This window comes from Lygodium microphyllum, chromosome 2 (assembly GCF_053477565.2).
Source record: "Lygodium microphyllum isolate KBCC chromosome 2, Lygodium_microphyllum_v1.1.10, whole genome shotgun sequence".
NCBI lineage: Eukaryota > Viridiplantae > Streptophyta > Polypodiopsida > Schizaeales > Lygodiaceae > Lygodium > Lygodium microphyllum.
The window spans coordinates 178556395-178579292 of record NC_141136.1 but is presented as its reverse complement, the minus strand read 5'-3'; the positions used below and the strand labels follow the sequence as shown (position 1 = coordinate 178579292).

The 22898-nt window shown below is 41.5% G+C and overlaps 1 protein-coding gene across 1 annotated transcript in view; it reads right to left on the bottom strand.

Moving 5' to 3' along the window:
• The window catches only part of LOC148040658 (protein decapping 5-like), a 33649-nt gene extending 11009 nt beyond the window's left edge, over positions 1-22640 (bottom strand). The window contains exons 1-5 of the mRNA XM_087701686.1: positions 21948-22640; positions 12855-12955; positions 12686-12763; positions 11384-12352; positions 11238-11306 (exon numbers count right to left, since the gene is read on the bottom strand). Of these exons, the coding sequence (XP_087557812.1) occupies positions 11238-11306; positions 11384-12352; positions 12686-12763; positions 12855-12955; positions 21948-22143 (1413 nt within the window). The 5' untranslated portion in view covers positions 22144-22640. The remainder of the gene's footprint in view (positions 1-11237; positions 11307-11383; positions 12353-12685; positions 12764-12854; positions 12956-21947) is intronic.
• Between the last annotated feature and the right edge of the window lie 258 nt (positions 22641-22898).

Sequence of the window (22898 nt, the reverse complement as noted above, 5' to 3'; positions counted from 1 at the left end):
TTGGAACATCATGTTGCTACAATGGCTCTTCCTTTGGTGCGTCTTGCTGTCCTGAAGCTCTTAAAGACTATTTCCTCTTCTTGCCTTTATTGCCCTCGTTTAAGGGTTCAAAAAGCACGTGAATTGAGAATCATTTACCAATTGCACAACCATTTCAGCTGCTATCCTTAGCTGATCTTTAAAATGGTCATCAATTCCTCTTGCTCTTGTTAGTCATCAGCTTCTAAAGGCCAAGGGATCCACATTTTGGTCTAAACCAACACTATTAGCTTGTTGTCCATGTTGCATGCCTTATCCAAGATCAAGCATTGCATTTTTCCCAACACTTTGTGAATTTTCAAATCGAGAGACATCATCCCTGCTTGATCCCATCTCACTATTTGAAGATATTCTTCTTGTAATGCTTAGTTAAATACAATTTCAGCACTAGACCAAAGCTCCTAACCTTCAATCAAGTGCCTCATGCCTACGAATTCAAGGAAACTGATAGTATTCTAGCGATGAAACCATGCAACAAGTCGTCCTCCTCGAATAGAGTGGTGAAACCCAATTAAGCACTTGTTACAGCAATTGACAAATTCACAAAACTAAAATGCACACTTTTACCATACAATCTTGGACATTGGACAGCTTGTTGGCCCCAAAACTAGTGCCCCTCACAATATTTCTTTAACTTTTATTGCAAATAGATAAAGTACAATACAAATCCTCTGACCTCCTCTGCAATCCAAGTACCTCTTACTATCAAAACTAACCAACAAGTCTCCGAACCAATTTGCCCCTTGGTTTGCTTGGGGATTGACCTTCACTATACTCCTTGAAAGACAAATTCAATCCCAAATCTGATATCGGCTAGTTGACCTCTTGAATCTCCCTAAAATTCCTCAATTTCAGCTGTTGAAATTCAAGTCCTAGGTCCTCAATTATGAGCACGCATCCCAAGGCAACTGTCGAAATCTTAATTTCTACTATAAATTAAGATTTACAGCAAAGATTGATTAAAATATATTCCTCTAATAGCTCAAATTTTTTAAAAATACTGAGATAACTTGAGAGATGGCTGGGGGATGATAGAGAATGCTATAGAGAGAGAAGTTTCGGAGTTTCATCACAAGAAATGCTAAAAAACTATTGTTGCCTTGCTCAAACAACCATGGAAGCTGTCACCTACAGCTTAGGACCACCAAAAAGACTGTTGCCCCCTCTTATATGCTATCACCTCCACCAGAAAGACCTTGGGTTGCTGCTACCTCCAACTCCTAGAGGGCTCCAGATTGCTATCATTTGCTGTAGAACTGGTCCATGGTAGCTGCAAATCGCATCAACGACATCTCCTTCCTCTCTAATGGCCTCCTTTTCTCTCATAATGACTAGAATAAACTACCATTAGTCCCTAAAAACCTTTTTTTCACTTGCATGGGCAAGTTTTACCAAATGGCAATCTTCTAATCCCATTTTCCAACATTATCCAAATTATTAAATTAATTTCTAAAATATTAATTCTGAAAATTAATTTAATGATTATTCTAATGCTCAAAATATCAATTTCATCAACTAGTAATTAAATTGGCTAGGCCAACTTGTCTTTTAGGTATCCCTAAGCAATTATTAGCCCTTAGACTAGCATTAATTAAATAATTAATGCCTAATCTCTAATGTCACCACCGACATTGGTGGCCAATAAATTTGTCTAGGTCAAAATCTGACATTGGGTACCATCTAGTACCTGTTAAGCATAACTTATTACAACTTTCGCCTTTGGCACCAACTACATCCTCAAGGTCTTTGGTCTATTACCATGAAATAACTACCATGTGTATCACATGTACTAAACAACCTTGCATATTTGATTAATATCTTAATCAAATGTTATCGACAAGATTAGAGCATCTTAAAATTTCATGTCCTTGTGGCAACTACGAGTGGAGATCAAATTGCGAAGTTTCACTCAATTCTTATTGTTGAAAGCTGGGAAGGCTACTATCTTGAACCTAGCAAGAATGTTGGCAAAACTTTTAAGGCTGACCTAACTTGGCCAAGTTGCCATCTACAAAGGCAATGTTGAGTAGAGCACCGATGATGTGGACCAAGCAAATGGAGGTATTGTCTTCAATGCTAGTGATGTTGTTCTATTATTGAGGAGGCTACCTAATGTGGTGACTTTCTACTGCTGACACATTGTTTTGCTATCTTCTTGTTGTCTTTACTTAATGAATGGGCTAGTCTGGCAATTGTACTGGCTATTCTAGCAATCATCATGATAATGATTTGCATGTATGCTCGAGTCACAAGGCAAGAGATCCAAGGTGCTCATAGACTGGCTGCATCAATTCAAACAAGGTGTCAATTTGCATGTCTAAAATCAAGCAAAGGGCTCTTAAGTAGGATCTGGGATTACTCATGTATAATGTAGGTGCATACGGACAAAGCTCTCAGCCCATCTACTCAGCTCATGCTCGAGTAGAACCAAGAATCTTAGCCAATATATAACCAATCATGATCGTTTATCATTGGGCTATGCGGGGTCCCTTGGCTTATGGGTTACTACTACTGTATCGGTGGCCACACTAGATGGAACCCATCACATAGAGCTCTATTGACTGTGCACTAGCAAAAAAGCCAATAGATCTCACATGTGAGAGATGCATGCCCACCAATCCATCATGGTTCTGAGCTCTACCATTTCGTACTTGATCAATAGCCCTCTTGACGATGACCTTACAAAAGAAGGGTGCAGCAATGGACAAAGCCTTTAGGGCTAATAGTGGGGGGTAATTAGATACATGGTAAATACAAAATATCTAGTAAGGTAACGGGTGTCACATATTGGTCTCAAGGAATCTTTTCCAAGCTTCCATGTAGACTCGACCTAGGTAGGGTTCTTTTAAAGTTTTGTTTGATCAGGTATCTAAAGATGTGGCATGACTCATACATATGAGCCGTTGAATCACCATGTCTATATAGTCATGCTTGCATCACACAAGACTCCTCATCATACCAACTATTGTGTGTCATGGTCTCGCATGGTGCCCCAGATCTCTAGCCTCCCTCTATGCAAGGAAAAGTGGTCATGGTCGATGTGAGTAGAACCCCCACCAAGAAGAGAAGTGACCTCCACAAGCATAAGTCTTGAATCTATGTCTAAGGTCTCTCTGTATAGGTCGTTAATTGTACACTTGCAAATTGTAGCACATGTTGCACATGCAGCATACGCCATACACATTTTGGCTTGTTACCCTCGTGTATTCATCTTACATACTCTAATGGCATTGCTATTTTGGCTTTAAAAATGTGCTCTGTCATCTATAGACCAAAATAATTTGGTTAAATTTTCTTTCATAATTATATCATATAGTATCTTATAAAATCTTAAGATACCATTCCATACCATATTCTATCATACTACTATATCATACCTCTCGTACTTAACAAGTATAGTCTCATGCTCATACATTGTAAACAAACAACAAATACTAATGGCCACTTCTAGCGGTGAGGCTGAATAGCTAACTTAATTCCACTTATATGCCACACCAGCAGCAATTTGGTGCCTAAACCCGAGGGGCAAATGCTCCAATCCTTGTCCAATGTCTTCTCCTTCACTCTACTTAGCAATCTTATTACAATCCAAGGCATTTCTCAAAACTATCCAAAATTCACTTTCCAAAGCATTCCCCACAACAAAACTGTCTACATCTCACTTTCTTAGCAACAAAGGGTCAAGAAAGTGTTCCAATGCTGAGATCTTGAAGGAAAAGCAGATCTCAAATGTAGATGAGGGAAAGCTAAAATTGGAGAAGAAAAGGAATAAAACCAGCAGTAGAGAAGGCTGGTTTCAGTGCCCTAAAGCTGCCATGCTGATTTCCTAAACACAGGGGAAGAGATGTTGTTCCTGTTGAGAGCCATTTCCTGGACACACGCGGCCACGTCAGCAGTGCCATGTGGCAGCAGTCAGACCGTCCAACTGCATCAGTTGGCTGCCAACCTGATCATTTATTGACATTATTTACAACCTATAAATAGGCTGAGTTTCCGTCAGTCTACAGATTGTCTCTGACAGATTTCAGTCTGCTGATTGCGGAGATTGCTCTCGGGGCTGACGGAGATCGAGATCCTGGAGGTGGAGACATATGCAAATATTTTCTCTGCACCCATGTATTTCTGCATCCTTATACAGCATTCTTCACTGCAAATTTTCTGTGTTTCAGTCTCTTTCTCTCTCTCTTTTCTCTCTGTTCACTCTTTGTCATGATCATTCGCTTTCGCATTGCTTCACTCTGACATGGTATCAGAGCATTGAAGGATTGACCTAGGGTGGATCTATCTGAAGAGGAGTTTTCAGCGCAACACAATGCTGTGTTTTCAGCGTTCAAGTGCGAGCAGGTGGACTGCACATGAGAACAAGGCTGAGGTGAGCATGGGCATGCAAGAAAATATAAGATTTGCTGAAGCCGCTGCTGTTTTTGCTGTTAGAGAAGGAAGAAGGCTGCATTTTTGGCCTTCAAGTGCAAATTCTACCTTTTCACCACCTCCAACCGGTGAAGAAGGAATGGGACGAGCGAATCTCAGCCCTAGCTGGCTGTATTTTCACAATCACAGGGGGCTGCTTTTTTGTGTTTTGTGCAAGCATTGTAAGAGAAGATGTCTTCTGAGCCCAAGACAAAGTTTCAAGTGATCATGGACCAGAAGGTGCCCGTCCTACCGGCTCTTCCTTCAGATCAAACACTCGATGGTGAGAACTACCGCATCTAGCGGGTCATGATGCTTGCCATATTAGAGTCCTATGATTTGGCGGAGCTTGTTACGAAGGCTATCAATTGTCCTTCTTCCCGAGACAAGTCCAAACTCTCTTCCAGTGAGAAGGCAAAGTTGGCAAAGGCTCAAGCATATTGGGATAAACTCAATGCATGCATTTGCTCATTTTTATTTCTCGCAATTGTTCTCTCTCATATAGAGCATTCGACGGTGGCTAGGGAGATATGGCCGTAGTTTGATCAAATGTATAATCGGATGACCGTCGTAAAGCGAGTTTCTTTGGAAGTGCAAATGAGGACTATGAGTGTCAACAAGTCATCATCCATGTGGGAGTATATCAACAAGCTAAGGCAACTTCAGACGCAAATTCAAAACACAAGGAAGGTGATCACTTCTGAAGACATGGCGATAACTCTTCTTTCACAGTTACCGTCTCGCTTCAGTGGTTTTTATTCCGCCTTGATTGCTTCAGGGCAGTCTGAGACTCTTTGGTAGGAAGAGTTGGTTCCTATTTGATCAAGAGGAGCAACTGAAAGGAACCAATGCTTCGAAATCTGGAGCTTTGGTTGGTCAATCCTCTCAAAAGAAGGGGAAGGACCAAAAGAAGAAGAAGGAAGACATAAAAAGGACAAAGACAAGGAGTCTACTTATCACATTTGTGGCAAAACAGGTCACTAGAAGAAGGATTGTTCCAACAAGGAGAAGAAGGAGAAATCTTCAAAGGATTCCGGAGCAGTGGCTGCTCCCTCCATCAGCTGCTTTCCTCCATTTGGAGGTGGTTGAGGACTCGACCCTCCCGACTTCTACTACTGCGTTGACTGCCTCATTTGCTCGAGAGTGGATTGTTGACAATGGTGCCTCTAGGCACATGACTCGTTTAGCAGGTGTTACTCATTTGCAACCTTCTCATGGTCAAATTCTTATTGGAGATAGTTCGTCTATTCCTATTCAGGGACAGGGCAACATGCATCTTATTCCATATGAATGTGGTGGTATCCATGCATCTCAGGTACTTTATGTGCCGGCATTGGGGTATCATCTTCTCTTGGCGCACAAGATTTGTGCCCTTGGTCTCTTAGTCGAATTTGATGTGGATTCTTTTCGGATTCTTGATCAAGGATCAAGAGCCGTTCTTTCTTCAAGTTACGAGGAGAATGGAGTCTACAAGTTGCAGTCTTCTTCTACCTTGACTTCTCTTCTTCTTACCTCCCAAACTCCGTCCAAGCTTTGGCATGCTCGGTTTGGTCACCTCAATTATGAATACCTTCGGAAGGTGTCTAAGGACCAGCTTGTTCAAGGTTTGCCAGATATTGTGGTAAATCAGTAGTCTTGTGAATCTTGCATCCGTGGAAAGCAGACTCGTGATGTTGTTCTCAGTAAGGCTTGAAGGTGTTATTCAACACCCTTGGAGCTTGTTTCCACCGATCTTTCTGGACCGATGAGGGCGGAATCCCTTTGAGGGAGTTTGTATTTCATGCTCATTGTAGATGATTACAGCAAGCTGACATGGGCCTATTTCTTGAAGCTTAAGTCGGAGGCTTTCTCCAACTTCAAGGATTGGTTGCTTTTTGAGGAGAACCAATCAAGGTGGAAGCTGAAGACCTTACGATCGGATAAGAAAGGAGAATTTGTTTCTAATGAGTTTGTTCGGTTTTGTATAGATCTTGGCATACACCAGGAGTTTGCCAATACAAACACCCCTCAAGAGAATGGCATTTTGGAGCGGAAGAATCGCGGTGTGATCGAGATGGCCCGTACTATGATGGAGCATCGTCAAACACCACAGTGTCGATGGGCTCAGGCTATGGCTACTTCAATTCACATCCTTAATCGTTTCCCTACTCCTGGTGATAGTTGGGCCCCAACAACTGTTCCTCTCAAACCTTGTCTCTTGAGGACTCTTCTTCGGATGAGGAGCCTACTACCTAGCCACCAGATTCACCGATTGGTCCTCCGTTGATGGTGGACCTTCCAGAAACTTCAACAGATAGAGAGTATCGAGGCAAGATTTGGCCTCCCCTCGTTGGGCCCGTGACATGCTCTGAGATTCAAGGATCAAGGGGGTCCCTGAGGAGTAGCAACCGTAGGATGGACCGCGGAGGTCACGGCGGCACCAAGCACATACTATGGAGCTTGTTTGCTCTAACTACTATTTGATGTCCCGTGTTGTGCAGGATAGAGAGCCTACATCAATGAAGGCGGCTTTACAATCTGATCATTGGCGGAAAGTGATGGAAGCCGAGTTGGAGGCTATTGAGCGGAATGGCACTTGGTACCTTGTGCCTCATCCCTCTCATAAGAAGGTGATTGGTGTCCAATGGGTCTTCAAGACCAAGTACCATAGTGATGGCTCTTTGGACAAGCATAAGGCTCACCTTGTTGCTAAAGGTTTTGCCTAGCGCCCAAGTGTTGATTTCCATGATACTTTTGCCCCTACTACTTGTGTGGCGAATGTATTCGTGTTGTTCTTGCCTTGGCTGGTCATAGGAGATGGCCTATCTTTCAATTAGATGTGAAGTCGGCCTTCTTGAATGGTGATTTGAAGGAGGAGATCTATGTAGAGCAATCCCCTGGCTTTGGTTCCTCAGATAGGAAGGTTTACAGGTTGAAGAAGGCCTTGTATGGCCTGAAGCAGACTCCACATGCTTGGAACAAGAAGATTGATTTCTTTCTCCCGGCCAAGTTGGGATATCGGTGCTCTAGGGCCAATCCGCAACTTTATGTGCACACTTTCGAGGGTGGTCATGTATTGTTTGTTTTGTATGTTGATGACTTAATTGTTACAGGTAATCATGCCCAGAAGGCCGAAGAGACGAAGACGACCCTACATCAGAAGTTCGAGATGACGGATTTAGTACTTCATTTCTTTTTGGGCCATGAGATTTATCAGTCTCAGAGGGGGATTTTCACCTCTTAGCAAAGATATAAACAGGAGCTCTTTGTGACTTGTGAGATGGAGGATTGTCGATCCATTTCTACTCCTATGGATCCGAATTGGAAGGCCACTTCACACATAGATTCTCCTTTGGCAAATGCTACCCCCTACCGTCAACTGATTGGATCATTGATTTGGCTCCTACACACGGGTTGATCTATCCTTTGCTACAGGTCTTTTGGCTAGATTCATGAGTGCACCTCAGCAGATGCATTAGCAGGCTGCTCAAAGGATACTTCGGTTTCTGAGGGGGACCTCCAACTTCAGGATTTCCTATCCAGCAAGTACAAGTGCTTCTGATCTTGTTCTTGAAGGTTGGAGTGATTCGGATTGGGCTGGTGATGTGGATCACAAGCGGTCTACTACATGTTATCGTTTTGCCATGGGTGCTTGCTGGTGCTATCTCTTGGAGTAGCAAGAAGCAGCCCACAGTAGCCCTATCTTTGACTGAGGCCGAGTATCAGGCTCTGTCTTCTACCACATGTGAGACTATAGCTTCGGTGGTTGTTGAAGAAGCTTGGCTGCCCCCAGACTCGTCCTACTATCTTACATTGCAACAGTGAGAGCTGCATTGCCTTGGCACGAAATCCTATATTTCATGCCTGCGAAGCACATAGAAATCCAGTATCACTTCATCAAGGAGAAGCTTCTAGATGAGACCATTGATGTGAAATACTGTAAGACCGAAGACAATCTTGCAGATTTGTTTACGAAGGCACTTCCCCAAGCTTTACTTCACCAACACTCCAGATCCCTCCATCTGCTGCCTTGTCCAGGATCTAAGGGAGGGTGTTGAGAGTCATTTCCTATACGCACACGGCCACGTCAGCAATGCCACGTGGTAGCAGTCGGACAGTCCGACTGCATCAATCGGACCTAATCATTTATTGACATTATTTACAGCCTATAAATAGGCTGAGTTTCCAGCAATCTACACATTGTCTCTGACATATTTCAGACTGCTGATTGTGGAGATTGCTCTCAGGGCTCACGGTGATCGAGATTCTAAAGGTGGAGACATACGCAGATATTTTCTTTGCACTCATGTATAATTCTACATCCTTATACAACATTCTTCACTGCAGATTTTCTACATTTCACTGTCTCTTTCTCCCCCTCTCTTCTCTCTCTGTTCACTCTTTGTCACGATCATTCGCTTCTACCTTACTTCACTCTTACAGATCCCCTAACCTAGACACAAGCTGCAGCTTCAATCTCCACGATTGCACCCTTCAAAACCTAGCAAGAATGGCTGCCAAACGGCTTGTAGCTGATCGCGGGAGCGCATGCGCGCGCGCGCGAGAGAGAGAGAGAGAGAGAGAGAGAGAGAGAGAGAGAGAGAGAGAGAGAGAGAGAGAGAGAGAGAGAGAGAGCACTATTAACATCCTTTGTACACCAAAATTGGCCTATACGACAAATCAAATGATTCATTACATTCCACTTCGGGTATCAGTGCCATGAAGACACAAAAAAAGAGAAGAAAAATGGCTAAAATGGAATGAACTCTACTCCTATGACTCAAGAGCTTTAATTACAACATTGAGTTCCATTACAAAAATAGAGGGTAGCTAAATCCCATTAGAAGGTATATCTATTTCTAGAAAAGTGGGGCGCAAAACTCCCTAATGACTGCTTTTCCTCCTCAATATGCTGCCCACTTACCATCTCTTCATGCCTCTCTGACTTTGACTAATTCTATTGGTCAATTTTAAGCTAGAGTTGGGTCAACTTGTCTACTATCCATACTTTTGTCCTTTGTAGGGACTTGGTTTGCTTCATCACAACTACCTTCTCTATCATATCCATGTAACTGACTTTTGCTTGTGTGCCTTTTGGGATAATGGGCTCTCCCAAATCTACAAAAGAGACAACTTTGCTTAACTCTGCTAATAAAACATCTGTTGCTAGAACAAAATCTTGTTCAAGCTCTAGCAAAGAATCTCCCTATCCCATCCAAGGGGGAAAACCACCAATACTTATCTCTCTCTTGTTACCTTCAATCCTCTCATTCTCCTTAATTACAAACATAACCTCTTCAAAAAAATGTGTTGAATCACATGAATTCACTCTTTGTATTTGGTTGGCCAATTCTTCTTGTAATGACTATGTTATGGGCTCTTCCTTTGCATTCTGTTGTTCATTCTTCATGCCTTGCAGCTGTTCTTGGCAGTTCTTTGATGTGTTCCTCCTTCTTGATCATTTCTTGTTTCACTGCTGCCAACTCCCCTTGAACTTTTTTCAGCTCTTGCGAGAGGTAAGACACCCATGGTGAAGGCTTTGCTGCTGGTGGGGGGACCAAAGGTATCCAGAGAGTGACTGCTACAGCAAATGCCTTCTTTTTCTCCATCCGTATTACTGCTGAGACCCAGTGGGGAAGTTGTCAGGGTGAGTAGATCAACAGGGGTTCCCCTTCCCCCATTGAGTTCTGCTTAGAAAAACCCTACAGGACGGCCAAAAAGGTTACAGGAGGGTAACAAGATCAGGGCGGGGAATGTGCCCTTTAGATTTGCAATATTGGCCACATGGTGGTGGGTATACATGAATCCTATCTACTGTTTGTCATGGGTGCCATGTATGCTTCTGGTTTGCACATTGACTGCATGGTGTTTTGCCTTGTTGACTGCCTGCATTTGAGTGCAACACTTATTGTGGGCCTAGCATGACAGCAATTGCAACTTTGAAGGGCATTTCTTGTCATTTTCACCACTTACATGCATCACAAATAGAGAGGGGCACTGACTGGCATCCGTTGGCTTAAGCCTGTGACGCACTAACATCTGGCACATTGACCATCACTGGTCCCCATAGTCAAGTTTTATTGACCATACTCGCATAAATTCAGGTGCCATCTGGCACATTGACCATCACCGGTCCCCATATTCAAGTTTTATTGACCATACTCGCATAAATTCAGGTGTTTATTTCTATATGTCTTAACAGTGAGAATGCTTAAATTAAGCTTTTGTTCACATGACTGCCTTTTTTCACAGCTGTTCCTCCATGAGTCTCACTCTTGTTTTTACATTCAGAAGTGTATTACTCTACTAGTAATCCCAAAGGTAGTATATTAGGGATATTAACCTCTCATAACAGCTGTTAAAACAATAAATTGTCAACCAATGGTTGGCTCACCAAGAATATGGACAGCTCAACTGAAGCACATAGCCTATCATTAAGTCATCAATGCCCAAAAATTAAAGTTTTGGAGTCGGTATGAATCAATCAGTTCTGTTACTTTGATGTATTCAAGAACCAAAATCAAGAAGAATCTTTCAGGGTCCAATCTGTAGCTATAAATGTTTTACTGAATTATTTGACTTATGGATGTTGACGTTGAGTTGACATTTCCATAGGCAGAGTATATAGATATTCCACAAATTGTAGAGTTTACTGTGAAACAGCAAAATGAGGCACATAGAACCTAAAAGCACACTAACCTAGGATCACTCATCTCAACTTCTATACTTGATATAAATTTCAATTGATGCAACAGCGGAAATGCTATAAACCTTCAATCTAAGAAAGAAAACACATAAGTGAATCATACCCCAGTTCCCCTTCCGCGGCCTCTTCCTCTTCTCATATACATCATATTTCCAGGAAGAGAACCATTGGCCTGCAATAGAGATGCAAGTATTAGAGATAACACTTTGGCATAAATGACGCAAATCCATAGTTGGACGATATGCCCACCTGACTAACTTGCTTTTGACGCACAGGGTTTACTGGCAAGGGCAGCAAAGGTTGGTTTGTCACATTGGATGACTGTGATGATGGCAGTGTTGAAATTAATGGGCCCGTCGTGGTGGATGGCTCCACAAGAGTCTGTTCAGCCGGTGAAGAATGAGTTTGAATAGAGGACTGTTTCAGTGTTTCTGATGTGATCCCTGTGTGCATGGTCGTGGACAAACTTGGAGTTGATAAATGCACAGTGCTCTGACCCAGTAGAGAATCAAGTGACTGAGAAGTTGAAACTACAGGAAGTGCCATACTTTGTGGTATTTTAGACGCGAGTAGTGTTGCAGCAACTCTCTCCTCTAATGCAGGTGTTAGTGCTGTATCAACCAATGGTGCTATTACTTGTGAGGATGATGCAAACCCAGGCAGAGATGTGTTAGATGTTGCTAAATCTGATGTGGCAGCTGTTGTCACTAAGGAATCCCTGGTATTTAAGAGGGAGAGACTTGGTTGCAGCAAAGGTGCTGCTTGACTCACAGCAGTTGTTACTGACGAGTCCTTTGTATTTATTGCAGGAAGGTTAGGCTGTAGCAAAGGAGCCATTTGACTGCCAACAGAGGTCGATAGCTCTTGTGTGGATGCGGCTACAGACAAATGCTGTTGTGCCAGAGATTGTGCCTGTGAAAGGTAATTTGGAGGTAATGTTGGCAGTGCTTGATAAGGAATTGGTGACTGCTGTTGCAAATGGGACATGCCACCTGGAGGCCTGTAGTAACCCTGCCAGTACATTGGCATACCCAAGCTCCCATTTGTACCAGGTGGTACTTGTGGCACAGCCCATGACCCCAAACCTGGAGCAGGCTGATATAGTGAAGGCAAGTTACTCCGAAAAGGAGCTGAAGAAACGTTGGAATACGGCCCTGGATTTAAGCCTTCTGTAAGGGTTCCGGCTGCTGGAGATGGTGCAGGCGGTGTATACTGAGACTGAAACAACATAACAAGACATACATCAGTAGAGATTTCTTTCAGGCACAACAATGTAATTTTAATATAAACTGAGGTTTGCGGAACGGAGATTATGACCCTGCCACGCTATCTTAAAACTTCTGAATTGAATGGACTAATGCAAAGAAGAGGTTTTGGTAGCCTTTAAAGGGATATGCAGAAAGGATTTTGTGTTCAAAGCTGTTTTTAAAGCTTTGAAGAAAGTTTAGCTGTGCTAAGGTGTGTTGCCAGTATGGCTGAAGTAAATATTCGTATTATTACTACACAACCATATCATTTTAAAAAAACTGTAAAACTGTAAAGCAAGTCCACCTGTAAAGAGATTATTGCCGGATCATGATGTGGTGGCTGAGTTGGCCGGATTTGAGGCGAAGATTTTACTTGTAGATCCTGTAGAAAGAAAAACAAGTAATTCTGGTTTACCACATAATAATAACATGGTAGATGCTCATAAGTGTGTGGGCAACTACCAATCAATTACCTTTATGTCAGTGCCACGAAATATGATGTAATCATAAACTTTGTCACTTGGAGGAATTTGAGGACCGTCCTTTTTCCTTCCTTCGGTTCCAAAAGATCTCACTGCAAAGTCAGAATCCTTATATGTTAGAATTCATTACGCAGTAGTAATATGCACTCACAGCACATAGGTACATGTATCCACAAGCATGTGCATGCGTGTCCAAAACACTTTAGACACACATCACCATGACAAATACCATCTCTATGGAAGAAAGAAAAAAATTTGGAATACTTGGAGTGCTCTAAATATTTATAGCGAGTATCATACTCATGCATCCAACGAAGAGAATGTAGTAGACCGAAGTCAACAGTCGTATCTTTTCAGTTTGTAGCCTAAAACGAGGTCAATAGGGACAAATAGCTTAGTTCCTAAGTCCTGACGTGTGGGTTCTCGTAACAAGAGACAAGGAATTAACGTAGTCACCAGCTTTATTTATGTCTCTTTGAGGGACACAATCCTTCTCTAGTTATATCTTTGCTCTCTTTGTTAAACACATGCTGTAGCAACAAAGTGCATTATACTCAATTGCCTCAAAAGAGGTAAGCCAGTTTTATGTCTCTTTGAGGAACACGATCCTCCTCTACTTGCATCTTCAAGTGATGTTCACACACACACACACACACACACACACACAGCCTAATTGTTCTATAAACTTTGCTATAAAGTGCACAAAGCACCAAAAACTCACCATGTAGAATGCAAGTTAAAGATTAGACAACCCAGCCCATAGTAAAAAGGCATGGCAAAAAGTAAAAGAGTTGATTTGCTCCATTTAATAGGCATGTAACACCTTTCTCTTTGGCCATTTTATAATGCAAATTTCCTATTGGGCAGGAGCTACTTCATACCAAGTGCCCAGCAGTCATCAAATATAAAATAACATTCCTAGAATGAAAAAGGAAATATGATATTGTAGAAATAAACACTTGTCCTGTTGCAAGATAAAAACTTCCTCAAAAGAAAGTGTCAAATGTAATCTTCACACAAAAGTGGCTATTTATGATAAACTCTGCAAGCACCTTTGGCTCATAAGGAATGTCCATATGACCCTTATACCTGTAAGAATGAACCACAGTTTCAGTTTGGCTCACACCAGCATGCACACAGACCACATACAAACAGTTGCTAAGTTGGACGATAGAGGGGCACTTCATAGACATAACACTGGGGAGTTGCACACGACCCTCCCCAATATGTCATGAGACCTCATCTGAAAGGTGGAGCCTATATTGGGTATTCCATTTGTATCTTTTCAAATCTTTTTGGCCGTGGAAAAGGTAAGATCTTCAGTGCAGTGCCTATATAGGGTCGCTTATGCTTGATTCTACTGCTCTATTCTCATTTCCTGAAAATTAGTGCTGTCTATGATAAGTTACCTGTTTAGGAACGATCATGTTGATGTATATTATATGCCTACATATCATTCGCAAAGACTAAATGATCTACATCCATGGATAACCACTAAATGAATAATGGGCAATTCTTCTGATTTATCACACGAAGGGCTCAAAGCCTTCGATCATTGAGGCTTTTCAAATGTGTACTCCCAAGTAGGAGTGGATTTTTAGTCAGTAGCACACCATGTGTAATAATCAATTTAATGCCAAGAGGGTGATCCAACAGCAATTGCCTACTGCTCAAGCTTGCCAAAAACCAGTCGCTTACTGATCTGAGGCCCAAGAATGTTGTCGCCTGGAGGCAAAGTGTCAATAGATCAGGTTGCCTTCATGGAACAATAACCCTCAGCCCCTAAATCCTCCACATTAATTGTCATCTGGCTGAGAATGATGTCTCCCTGCTGTACTTTTGCCAATGTTCCCCACTGCTCAAGCCATGGTTTAACTGTCACCATGCCCACAATTTAGCTTGCACTTCACATGTGCCCAACTTAAATATCTACCCTATGATAGACCTCCCCCTCAAATCCTTGCAATCATCCTCGAGGCAATACAATGTGATAGAAGCATGTCAAACCATTGGCAAAGCATGCAAGATCACACTTAAACAACATGTGCACCTATTGCTTAACCCAACTGATTCTCGCAGCACGTTGAGACTTTCAGCGAGTAAAACCAAGTTCTCTACCTTGCAATGAAAGATATGTCCACCACTTCAAAGCATTGTCTTTGAGAATGATGATAGCCTTGCTTTTGATGATTTCATAAAATTATTTTTTGTGAATATGCAGCATCAAATTGCTGAATGAAAATCAAAGCTTCCAATTTATCATGTGCATCACTGAAAATCTCAAACTTCACAGCCTTGCCACCTCCATTGAAGTCCTTTACCTTACCTAAGAGAACACATATCCATTGGTAGATCGTCTATCAGAAATACTACCAGCCCAATTAGCATCAGTGTATCCATGCAACTGTATCTGAACCCCAGTCTCATAAAATAGTCCATACTCCAATGTGGACTTCACATACCTGAGTATGCGTCTAGCCGCATCCAAATGCGGTTTCCTTGGAGCCTACATAAACTGACTTACCAATCCAACAGCATAACTCAAATCTGGCCTGGTAATAGTCATATAAATCAAACTTCCTACTATGCGTCTGTACATAGTAGGGTCTTCTAGAAGCTCACCTGCATCTGTACTTAGCTTCACATTCTGCTCCAAAGGAACTGAAAGGCCACATTATCATAGATGAGTGGTTGAAAAAGGGTGGATTTGCTATCTTTCCATCACGACGAGCATTAAAGATCACATTTGACAGACTAGCACAAATAGCATGTGGCCCAAACATACGGGGAGTAGTAGACAGATTACCAAACATGCCCCTTTGTGCAGCACATACAATAGCAATGCAACTATACATAGCATTTTGCATTCCACCAACCATGCCTTGTTGCATACCAAATTTAAGCATGTTACCCATGTTGGTGCCCATTCCAAGATCTGACGTTGCGTTGTTACTATTGCCTTATGTCACTTCTGACATTGATGCATCATTAATGCGTGACTCTTCAATACTAGATGAAAACATGCTCTATTGTTTGTAGACTCTAAGAGATATGCCCTCGAGCCTCCACTTCCTCTATTGATTGGCCAATTCTCCTACAAAAGCTAAAACATATGGCCATCACAAGTGACCAGCAGTAAAATCTCCAAATTTTCCCCTTTATCTGAAGCACATGCAAGAACAAATTGGGTCTTCCTCTCCTACATACGATTCACCGATGAACAGTAGTCCCTGAATCCTACAGATCAGTAGTCATCTGGCTGAGAATGGTGTTTCTCCACTATCCAAAACCCTGGACAGCAGCAGACCAACAAGAATGCACACCCTCTCTCCTCCAGCCAGCCCAGAATGGCTCTCCCCACCTGCCCCTAGCCTTCCATGGCATGTTCTCCCACTTTGTGCCAAGTGGCAAATCTGCCCATGCGTAACTCAGCCTCCAAAAATGAATTTCTGGCAATTAATTAATTGTGGGGAAAATTTTTGCTCTCCCCTGCCCCTAAATTGGCCACTACCCACATTTAAAATCCTAAGCCCTATGGACTTGAAAGCATTCAAACTTTCATTAACCTTAGTCATTGGCAACAAATGTTTATTTCTCTAACCCCCACCACACCAAAAATCATTTCCAAGGGGGTATTGAACGCCTAGAACCAAGAATTATCACCAAGCAGCCGTTAGCACCTGTCCATCACAACTTCTCCCAATGTGCCCCAATACTCAAGCTAGGGTTTGACTGTCAATATGCTCACAATTTAACTTGCACTTCACGTGCAACTTACATATGCACAAGTTATAACCAAATTACACCAAAGCAATAAGTTGAAAATTCACATCTCCACAACACAAAATATTTCCCTCAGGATTCCTGTTCAACAAGAAAATGGAATGACATATTACAAAATTATGGCCTAAAACACAATCCAAACTATCATAGGCACATTACCCAAACAAGGACATCCACATTGTTTGTTATTTTCCCCTTAATGTGTCCCTACTTTTCTCTCTTCACACATTTATCATTTTGCCCCTCTCCTCACCCAACTAGTTAATGATGTCGCGTTAACAAGTTTCCAATCTCAATTTCATTTCCAAGTTTCCCTTTTCATATTTCCTCAAACTACAACCGAAATGCCTTGTTGAAGGCTGAATGCACAAAGCAAACAACATCTTTGTGTTAGCAGATTAGGCAATTCATGAGTAAGTTTGAGTCTGTGTTAGTCGGCTGGGCATTTATGATGCAATAGCCCAATTTGTGGGTGCAAGATTTTGGCCAACTCGTCACTTTTTGACTTGCCAACTTGCATATTTGGCATCCAAAATACTGGCCTGCTTTTTCATGATTGTTGTGTATATATAAGTTGGATTGCCTCCTCCTCGTGCATTCGATTTAGCATCCTCGGAGACTTGCAGGTCCTATTGGAGAGAGGGGGCCAATGCTAGTGCCTACTCAATCAGTGACTCACTGTTGTATCTAACTGTCTCTTGTCATGTTTATCAATTCCATTACCCATGGATTCTTCTTCTCAGTCCTTTTGTAGTGTTCATCTTTTCTTTGCAATTTCTCTTCTTTCTTGTGTTTGTTTGTGCAATCTATTGCAGCAAGTTCTCATGCTTTCATTGTTGCACCCACTTTTGCCACTTTGTACATGGTTGTATCTATGGACAAAACTCACAATAGTCTAGCCTTTCATGTTATAACATGTAAGTGTATCTTCAAAGGCATTTAGCCCTCCATGCATGTTAGGTTAGCAAATCTTACCCACAGCAAGCAACCATATTCCCTTTTGCCCACTTATGTTCTCTAGATGAATTCCATTTTACCATTGACGTGGACATCTATATCAGACTTGCTTCATATTATCCATAATAGAAAAATATTGAAGATAAGGCATAATTGATTGCACCAAAACAGACATATAATGGCCTAGAAGCTTTGATTATCAAAGAATAAGCTTTCGACAACTACATGCTACCCTTGTATTTATTTCAAGAAGGTTGAGATCTTCTAACAAAGCAAACAACTTTTAATAGCTGATACCAAGTTTATTGCTCATTTAGAGCAACTCAACCATTCAATGGCAAAGAAAGTTGTTTTTCAATCTTGGAATCCACAAACAACTCGAGCAATGTTAAATACTATTCATGTATAGAGGACAAGAAGTACCATCCATATATGGGGGGGTCCAAAATAAATAAACACCTTACAAAGTTTTCATGCAAGATCTGCAGCTTCAAACAATCCAGTAACAAGAATGATGCAAGCAACCAACAAATAAGTGTTAAGACCCACACACGATATACAAGCAAACACGTCACACATGCACCAATCTCAAAAACTTAATTTTAATGTTGATGTCCAAAACTAATCCATGTAATAAGTGACTTCATAAAGACTATGAAGTAATCCATGTAACAAGTGACTCGTAAAGACTATATCTTGTTTTGAATACTGAATTGTCCCGAGTACACAACTAGTGTTAATATAACAAATGATTATTTGGATATGTCCACTCTAGCTTGTAAGTCAAGTCTTTCAATATAAACCATGACATGAAACAAAAAGACTTGTCTCAAACACACTCACCTTATTCTCTAGATCAAGCATTTCAATATCAAACATGATCTAACATTTACTCTACACTTAGAAGTAACTACCAAAAACAATTAAAGCATGAGCATAAAATTCCACTAACAACATATCAACACTAAAGCTATTCTACCTGTATCAATACATTAGCTTTCTTAATAACCTTATTTAATAGCTGATCAATCAAGAACCTTTTCCTTTTCAGTATTCTCAAAGTCCAATGCGATAGATATTGTTAGAATGAAATTAATCATCCAATCAGCTATATGATTGATTTTTGCATCCTTGTGATATACAGTACACCACTCACATACTTTTATCTACTAATGATAGAGAGTTGTTCAGCCTCCACTTCATGTTTGAGGATCATGGGGGCTGAGCATTGTGTCTACAACCATATGCACACATGTAGGTGTGTGGCATAGGTCAGTTTGGTAGTTCTTCTTGTTTACACCATGCTAACAGCTCACACTCACCCCATTTGCATTTAATGCATCTAAAAAAGGCCAACAATTGTTTGTAAACATGTTTTGGTTCAAGCATACACTTCTCGCAACAAATCTCTCTTTCATTGCAGTTTAGCTAGTGCAGCTGCATTCAGCAGTTCTTCCTATTCTTCTTAAAGGGGTCTCTCACAACAAGAGGCTACATTTCAGCATTTACAGCAGGCAAAAGCCACAGCCCACAAGCTTCCTAGGTGAGTCAGAAAAGTTAGAAAAACGCTATGATTTTATGGTCTTATCAGCACTGGGATATGGCCAAAGGCTAGAAATCTAAACCTCAAGAGTAAATATGCTAATGTAAAAGAGAAGTGGAATCATAGAAATCAAGAAGCATTCTTCATTCTCATGTCAACATCACCCCTAGGCCTTTCATGCAATGTAGAAAGCCTAAATCTACTCCCATCACTTTACGAAAGTCCATTTTGACAAAGTCCAAGAACATACAAATTTTCAAGCTTGACTCAAGATAACAAGGAAGGCTATTACAAACTCATGTATAGATTTTGACATTGCTATAATAGCTTCTCGAGTGCTATTCCACCCTTATCACAACCATCTTAGACTCTTTTTGCAATGTTTTAGCAAGAAGCCTTTGAACATCCCAATTCCTTTAAGAAGGGTGTCTTGTTGTCACTGGGTGGTGGTTGACATGGACAACAGCAATAGCAACAATGCAATCCTAGAAAGGCAACAACAACAAACATAAGGTCAAATTCTAGCATGATGGGGACAGGCCACAAAAGTGGGTATGTAGAGATGAATGCAAACACGGTAGTGCAAGAAGTAGAAGAAATGAACACCAAGATTTTGACACTATTCAACCCCCAAGAAGTGCATTTCTTCCATTATTAATCTAGACGCAAATACAAGTTGCAACTATTGGGGCATCTTATCTTACAAAGCCTATTCAAGCCTCCATCTATAACTAATTGGGTCAATACTCAATACATGTGCAAGCACCAATGATGGTTCAACCAACTCATAACCACCCATGGTCAAATGTGGGGACAAGCACATTGATTGGCTAAGGATGATACTCCTCTTGACTTAGCTAATGATTTTACGAAAATATATAGAATTCGTGTGTGCACCCAAAATTGCCATTGACCCCTTGTCCCTATGTTTGTTGCTATTACTTTGATGAGCATTGTGCTAAGAATATAGAGACAAAGACAAAGAAACCTCAGCCCATGGTGTTTAGCAAGGGTCTTTAGAGCTTGGTCTCTTGTATTTTTCCTATGGACAAGGTGAACATTCTACAAGCTACCTTGATTGGTGACATTTCCCAGGATTTGAAATGATTATAGTGGGGTATTACATATATTCTCATTCTAGTCCAATGCATTCCTTTCTAAGAGTTGATGATTACTAATGCAATACATTGGCTTAATTTTATAATTTTTCTGAGATTAACGGCAACGTGAAAGATTGTTGACCACAAAATTGAGACACTTGAGCATAGATCCTTTATTCCTAATTTACTCGAAGAAACTTGATGGTTCTCAATATATCACTAAAGCCATGTTTAAGAGGCATGTGAAGCATCAATTTTGGGCACCACAATAAATATCATTAAGGTCCAACTTAGCCTTGGATTACATGTCCACCTAAGGCCTACTCACACTTGTAGTTTCCCATTTTATGTGGAAGTTCCAAGTCATATGAGAGAGAATTTGGTGACAAGCCACAATGTCAAGTTTTCATTACTTATAGCAACAATTCCAAGGCATCAACGTGGGCTAGTTTGCAATTCCACCTTAACATTATATAAGCATTGCCCCATAGACGGCCTACTCAGCTATTCCACCTTTGATTCCTTGTCTTTGTATTTTTTGTAGCTATCTTTATGCACATTTTTCAAAGCAAAAGAAAATTAGATGCCACATCCAAGCACTAGATCTTTATTGCTTGTGTGGTATTTACTAAGTCACCTCTTTGGAGCCGGCAGCTCTCAATCCCCTTTACTACTTTTCCTTACCTTTGTAAGATTAGCATAGTTGAGCACAGCCATCCACCGACCCCCACATCCCCTCATTCTATGCCAGAAGAGATTAATAAATCTTAGAGATTAAGGCCACTATTCTAGGTTCAAGGATCACATGACTATCAAAGACCTAAAACCGTTCTATGTGATCCCACACTATTGCAACACATCAACATAATATGTCCTCCTTGCATATAAACCATCTCTATCCTATTACCCTTGTTCCATCCACTCGGAGGGCCCTATCAATGTCCAAGTGAAGCCAAGCCATGCCAAAATAACTCCACTACTTGGAATCCCACATAGGTCTTAATGGGCAAACCATTCTATTAACAAATTACTAATGCGAACTAGATTTTCAAAGCGGAGTTTTGTTTAGAAGGTAGCTTGGACACGTACAAGGCCAAATCAGTGGCCATGGCCAATGTACAATAAGCAGATATGCTTACCTTGTGACACTTCCACCTCCAACTTGCATGACTTCTATGAGCCTCACTCTAGTTCTTCTATTCAACCATGGTTGGCCAAAATAGCAGACGGAACTCAAGAAATCCTTCCTGAATGGTGACATTCAAGAGGAGCTATAAGATAATACTGAAATTTTATAAACGATAATATGATATGTTCGGTCAACAGATACAGTATCAGAAAATTTCTCTCTACTCCAGGCATGAGGGCTTCATGATTGCAAGAAAAAATCATTTTCTCATCTAAAGCACACTCTTGGAACTTTATTACCATGCCTCTCTTCAGAGAGCATTGCACGAAACATCAACAGAAGTTCCAAAATACCCAGAAATCTACTTTAAAGCAATCAATCAGCTGTTTTACACGGCAATCTGAATCTGTACAGAAATAAAATAGAGGTTTACAAACTGTTCCAGCACATAGTATGAAAACCAGTTCAGCAAGTATGTTCACAGCAACTCAAAAGTACAAGTGAACTTGCAAAAATATCAGGTACATCAGACCAAAAAAGAAAAACAAGACCATGTGACATTAGATGAATACCATCTTGTAGCGCGATATTTGAATTGGCGGTGTCAACAGTATACAGAATCCCCTCATACCGAATTTCACTCTTTGATGTGAGACTAATGACGCTCCCTATGTAAGAGTCAGCCGAACTCCCTCCGCCACCACTGCTGCTGGTAGCAGTGGTGCTGCTCCCACCGGGCGCGCTGGTAGTGCTACTGCTATCTGCCATGATAGTTACTCCGAAACACCGACAGTCTGTACACCTGCTTAAAGACTTTGATAACTGCTCCTTCAGGGGCGTTTTCGATGGCCACAAGTATGTTGTAGTGGGGGGCTGTAACAGACAGGGGCTCCTGCCAAAGCCTGGGATGGCAAATACCTGCTGATGGGGCCAGGTTCGGCCTCAGCGGTGATGCTCAGATCTCTGCCGATGATCGTCCGATACGGCCAAAATCCACAGGTCGACAGAGGAGGTGTTCCAAATCGCATACATGACTTCCAATTAGAGAGGTGCGACCATGAATTGAACCAGATCTCTCTCTCTCTCTCTCTCTCTCTCTCTCTCTCTCTGTCTCTTCCCCCCTCGAAGAAGAAGAAGAAGAAGAAGAAGAAGAAAAGGCCCAACACGCGGCCAGATAAGTGTCACGAGCACAACGAAAGTGAGAGCAATCGCAGAATTACAGAATCACCCCTTTCAAGTTCCATCAATAGAGAGAAAACGAGAGAGCCTCTCCTTTTAAAGGTCACTACGAGGTGGGCGGTCTCCACCCTCACCATATAATAGTGTCCTCGGGGGAGAAGGGGGGGGGGGAGGCCTAGCCATGCTGCATGGTCACAGCCTTTGGCAATGAAAGAACGCAATAAAGATCTAGTACTATTGCAAAAAAGTGCAAACTCGTCTAAATGGCACATATGACATATTTGCAAATTATTGTACTTGTCGAGCTTCCTACCTCTGCTAATAGTAATAACAGCATTGTTTTC